At 40.2% G+C, this 5,896-nt stretch overlaps 1 protein-coding gene across 3 annotated transcripts; it reads right to left on the reverse strand.

Moving 5' to 3' along the window:
• Positions 1–1,182: 1,182 nt before the first annotated feature.
• LOC132881920 (uncharacterized) lies at positions 1,183–5,411 on the reverse strand. Of its 3 annotated transcripts, none has more exons than XM_060915004.1 (3): positions 5,324–5,411; positions 5,150–5,226; positions 1,183–4,625 (listed from the first exon to the last, which is right to left on the reverse strand). In XM_060915004.1, the coding sequence occupies exon 3, from the start codon at positions 2,977–2,979 to the stop codon at positions 2,011–2,013; it is 969 nt and encodes a 322-aa protein (XP_060770987.1). In that variant the 5' UTR covers positions 2,980–4,625; positions 5,150–5,226; positions 5,324–5,411; the 3' UTR covers positions 1,183–2,010. The 3 variants fall into 3 exon arrangements, with proteins under 3 accessions (XP_060770987.1, XP_060770979.1, XP_060770970.1); XM_060914996.1 differs by having other exon boundaries at positions 1,183–4,901; XM_060914987.1 differs by having other exon boundaries at positions 1,183–5,226.
• Between the last annotated feature and the right edge of the window lie 485 nt (positions 5,412–5,896).

Raw genomic sequence — 5,896 nt, forward strand, 5'->3', positions numbered from 1 at the left:
AGTCTAAATCCTGACTGATACATTTCATTGATGTTATTCCTATGTAAAATATGAGCATAACTGTTGTGCCACAGCTTTTTCAAGGATCTTGGAGATAAAGGGGAGGTTTGATATTGGCCGATAATTGGACAGCTGACAGGGATCAAGGTCAGGTTTTTTAATCAGGGGTTTGATAACTGCTAGTTTAAAGGATTTGGGTACATAGCCAATCGTAAGAGAAGAATTTATTATTTTTTAGAAGCGGTTCAATTACTTCAGGTATTATCTGTTTGAATAGACGTGTAGGTAAGGGATCTAGTACGCAAGTTGAGACTTTTGATGCCGAGATTAATGAAAGTAATTCAGTTTCTTTAAGGGGAGTAAAACATTCTAACTGATGATCTGATACAGTTATATAGTTAACTACAAGGTCACTTTCATTGTCTGACCTTAAATTAGTAGTTTGAATTTTTTGTCAGATATTCTCAATTTTGTCATTAAAAAAATTCATGAAGTTGTTGCTACTACATACTGCAGGTGTGCATGTGTCTATAGTGGACTTATTTCTGGTTAATTTTGCTACAGTATTAAATAGGAATCTAGGATTATTTTTGTTATCTTCTGTTAGGGAGGAGAGATATGTTGATCTCGCAGCACTAAGAGCTTTTCTATACTTCAGGAAGCTCTCCTTCCACGCTAATTTGAACACTACCAATTTTGTTTGATGCCATTTATGTTCCAATTTTCGAGTGGTCTGTTTTAAAGTGCGAGTGTCATCATTATACCAGGGTGCTAAGTTTTTGTCTCTGACCATTTTCCTTTTTAGAGGCAAGGCAAGGCAAGTTTATTTATATAGCACATTTCATACACAGTGGCAGTTCAATGTGCTTTACAGAAGTAAAAGCAAAACAGTAAACAATAGAAAATAAAATTACATAAAATAAATGGGGAAGAAAATTAATAAGAATTAAACAATAGTAGAAATAAAATAATAAACTGAGATAAAAGTTCAATTTAAAAAAAACAGCAGAATAAAATAGAATAAAAGTTAAGTAAAATTTAAAACATGGAGAGACTGTAAAAGTAAAGAGTTTAAAACATGTAGAGATGGCAATATTAATAATTTAGCAGAAAGCATCTGAAAACAGCTTGGTCTTTAGTCTAGATTTGAAGCTGCCAACAGCAGGAGCATTTTTGATGTCCTCTGGCAGTTGGTTCCATAGCTGTACTGCATAGTAGCTAAAAGCTGCTTCACCACACTTTGTTTTAACAACAGGTTTTAACAGTAAATTTTTCTGCTGCGATCTGGTAGATCTGATTGGGTTAGGCTGCTGCAACATATCAGAGAGGTAATTGGGCCCTGTACCATTTAGAGATTTGTACACCAGCAGCAACGCTTTAAAGTCAATTCTGTAGCTTACTGGAAGCCAGTGAAGGGACCTTAGAATTGGAGTAATGTGTTCTGTTCTTTTTGTTCGTGTGAGAACCCTAGCTGCTGCATTTTGAAACAGCTGAAGTCGTTTGACGGGTTTTTTTTGGCAGGCCTGTGAAAAGGCCATTGCAGTAATCAACCCTACTAGAGATGAAGGCATGTATAAGTTTTTCCAGATCATTTTTTGACATAAGTCCTCTTAGTTTGGAAATGTTTTTTAGGTGATAAAATGCCATTTTAGTGATTGCTTTCATATGCCTCTCAAAGTTTAGCTCGCTGTCAATGAAAACACCAAGATTTTTAACCATTTCTTTTGTTTTAATCCCCTTTGTGTCAAGAATAGTGGTAATCCTGAGTCTTTCATCTTTTTTTCCAAATAGAATTACTACTGTTTTATCTGTGTTCAGCTGAAGAAAAGTTTGTGACATCCAGTTGTTGATTTGATCGATACACTGGTAGAGACATTCAAGGGGGGCATAATTATTAGGTGATAGAGCAAGATAAATTTGGGTATCATCTGCATAGCAGTGATATAAAATTGAATTGTTCTTGATAATTTGCCCAAGTGGGAGCATATAAAGGTTGAATAGTAATGGTAGCTATTGTAGAGGAGCTACATTATCTAAGGTATGGCGGAATGTTGACTCTAAGCATTCAGTTGCCTGATCAAGTTCTGCAGGGGCTGACAGTGACCCAATCAAAGCTGATAACTCTGGGAGATCATTTATAAAGCTCTGTGCAGTAGTTGACGTGAATGTACGTTTAATACAGTAGCGTAGTGAGGTGCATATATTATTACTCAGACATAGTTTGAATGAGATGAGATAATGATCTGAGATAACTTCAGACTGTGGAAGTATGACTACATTGTCTACGTTTAACCTGAATGTTAGTATTAGATCGAGGGTGTGACCACCATTATGGGTCAGTCCTATGACATTCTGATTAATCCCTCCTGAATCTAAAATGGACACAAACGCTGTTTTTAAAGGGTCTTCTGGGTTATCGAAGTGAATATTAAAATCTCCGACAACTAAAGCTTTGTCTAAGGAAATAACCAGATCTGAGATAAAATCTGCAAATTCAGAAAGAAACTCAGAATATGGCCCCGGGGGCCTGTAAATAATAAGCAATGGAATTAACTGGGTAGACTTATTTTTCGAGGCGACATACATTATATGAGTATGAAGAACTTCAAATGTATTAAATTTACAACCAGGTTTTTGTGTTACACCTAGATAATCATTATAAATAACCGCAACGCCTCCTCCTCTGCCAGTTTGACGAGGCTGGTGTATATAACTGTATCCAGGAGGACTCGCTTCATTTAATGTTATATATTCATTTGGCTTAATCCATCTCATCTCATTATCTCTAGCCGCTTTATCCTGTTCTACAGGGTCGCAGGCAAGCTGGAGCCTATCCCAGCTAACTACGGGCGAAAGGCGGGGTACACCCTGGACAAGGCACCAGGTCATCACAGGGCTGACACATAGACACAGACAACCATTCGCACTCACATTCACACCTATGGTCAATTTAGAGTCACCAGTTAACCTAACCTGCATGTCTTTGGACTGTGGGGGAAACCGGAGCGCCCGGAGGAAACCCACGCGGACACGGGGAGAACATGCAAACTCCACACAGAAAGGCCCTCGCCGGCCACGGGGCTTGAACCCAGACTTTCTTGCTGTGAGGTGACAGTGCTAACCACTACACCACCGTGCTGCCGGCTTAATCCATGTTTCAGTTAAACAAAGTACATTAAACTCCTGATCAGTAATGAGTTCATTAACCATTAGCGCTTTAGATGTAAGAGATCTAATATTTAATAGCCCCACCTTTAGATCAAAGGTGCTAGCAGCAACTGTACAGTCAGTATGATCTAATTTTATATTGATTAGGTTACTGGAGCAAACTATCTGAAAATTTCTACCTTTTTGTTGAGCTTGGGGAACAGACACAGTCTCGATGTAGTGGACCCTGAGTGATGACTCTGTGCAGCTAGCAGACAGTCGGTTTAGCCTGTTCGTCTGCTCCCTGGCCTTGGCTCTGGATTGTCAGGAATTAACTAGGCCTGTTCTGAGACTATGACCTATGTTTTGGGATCTTCTGGTTTGGTTTTGGCAGATTCTGTGAAAATCGGCTGATCTTACTGATTTTCCATCCATTTATGGCCTTTTGGATCAGCTATGGTTTGAAGACACATGGTCAATCGACATCATGATTGTTGCTTTGTACAAAGGGAAAAAGTGTGGTTTAGAGACATTACACTGACTTTATGGTTATGCTTCATGCTAGGGATGTGTACCGGTACGCCGGACCGGTTCTGCACTTGTAAAAACGTTTCGGTTCAGGTCCAAAAAAACCGAAACCCCAGTGATTCAGTACTGGACTTGTAAAAAATCTAGCATTCACATATATCCTTTTCGTTCTAGACCATCTTAAACCTTCCATATGTAGCAGAGGCCCGGTAATTTGTAATCGACTATGCCACCTGAGGGAGGTTCACCTCAGGCCAACTACTAACCCCCTTTTTTTTTTAACTTCAATAGACACCCAGGTTCGTTCACACTTCAAGGAAGAGACGCGAGTTCCACAAAAACTAATTTATTAATTATTTTCAATCAGTTTTTAAATTCAAACACAAACTTAAAATCTTAGGAGACTGTGGTAATCCACACAGACACAATTGGGGTTCTCTACCCCTTTACCAAATACAATACAAAAAAAAAAAGAAAAAGAACATTACTCAGGGCGGCTGCAACATCCACCTACATACAAAAGAGGTAGCTACACTGCTTATCGAAAGCCTGTGCAAAGGTTAGAAGGTAACTGGGGGCAGGGCTAAGGCTTACCACGGCAATCAGAGCGAAAGAAGGAGGAATCCCGGAATACACACCACCCGCAAAAGAAATAACAAACACAAAAATAAAATAAACACCCGTCATGCGGCACAGCAAGAAAAGTGAAAAGGAATCCACCACCACAAGATCTGCTTGCCGGTTGCCTAGGCCCAACCACACCTGCCCAAAAAAATATAAAAGAGAAAAAGAGCTTAAGACACAGGATTTAACACAGTGCATACAATGTCAATACAAAATCAACTGGCACAGTACAAACTACTTAGCTTAACTATGGCGAAGCTGCTTGCAAAGACACTCCAGCCCGCTGTAGGGTGTAGACACCCTTATTAAAAAAATAGGGTGAACGACTGTCAATCAACCACAAACACACACACACACCAATACACCAAACAAACAAAACAAACAAAAAAAAGAACATAAACGTTATTACACACAATCTCATACAGCCATTAAATCAAAACATGCGTGACTGACAGTCTTCTGGCATCAGTAGAACTCAAGGGGCAATACAACCCATCCACATCAATGAAAGGCAGCAAACAAAATGGGGCTACAATCCAACCCCAACAAAACAGCAGCCTGGGATAGCGTGGAGTTGCCCTAAACGCTGGCCACTGCCCACCCTATAAACATTGAGTACAAACCAATTATTACTAAGACTACTGTACTGACACAGAGTATTACAAACATCCATATGTTTTATATACACACATACTGAGTGATTGGATGCTGCGTATTTAGTCTTACTCTGAACCAGTAATGACGCAAGGAAATCTCTGTAGCGAAAGCTAAAATAATAAAAACACAGTTTGACCCAAGCTTATGGGTCTAAAATACTAACGATGCATGATAATAAAATCAATTAACCTACCTCACAAACGCTTCAGCCCGCAATAATTTGAATGCCACAGCAACAAGTTAGGCTATGAGCAATCACGACAGGAAAAACTGCGCGACAAGGAAGTGAAAATGAAGCGAAGGTTACAGAATAATCCAGCAACCCTCCCCAAATGTTAAGCAGTATGGCGAAAAGAATCATGCTTACCAACGTGAGCACAAACACTCGTTTGTAGCGAGGAGCACCGGCTAATGTGTACCCCATGCCACCAACTCAACCCCTGGGCTGTCAGAAGTGACGCAAAAGGAAGCAAACAACTACCAGGGACTCAGTCCAGTCTAGTTATAGCAAAATAAAAGTCCACCCCATAGTTTAAGTGAACCTGCTCCTCCAATCCAGGCAGATCCCAGGGGAATTGCGAAATAGGACACAATTCCACCTGCTACACATAGATCAAGAAATTTGCACTGGAAAAAGACGAAAACATTCTCATGCATTGCTGTGTATGTCGGCCATTGCTGAATTCCCGAAGTCTCGCAAGTTGTCGCAACTGCTCGCAAGATTTGGATGACGTCAAGGGAAGCTAGTGATGTGATTGGCTAAACACCACGTGGCTGCCAGTGGGCGCCATATTGGACATTTAAAGGTCTTTTGTGTTTTCTCGGCAGCAGACAGGGTCATGTTTGTTTGACCTCCCTGGTTTACACAATGCCGCGGCGTACTAGCAAGCAGGGTATGGGACCATGTAACAAAACTCCCACAGAACCAGGCAAAGTGTAA

Source organism: Neoarius graeffei, chromosome 1 (genome assembly GCF_027579695.1).
Source record: "Neoarius graeffei isolate fNeoGra1 chromosome 1, fNeoGra1.pri, whole genome shotgun sequence".
NCBI lineage: Eukaryota > Metazoa > Chordata > Actinopteri > Siluriformes > Ariidae > Neoarius > Neoarius graeffei.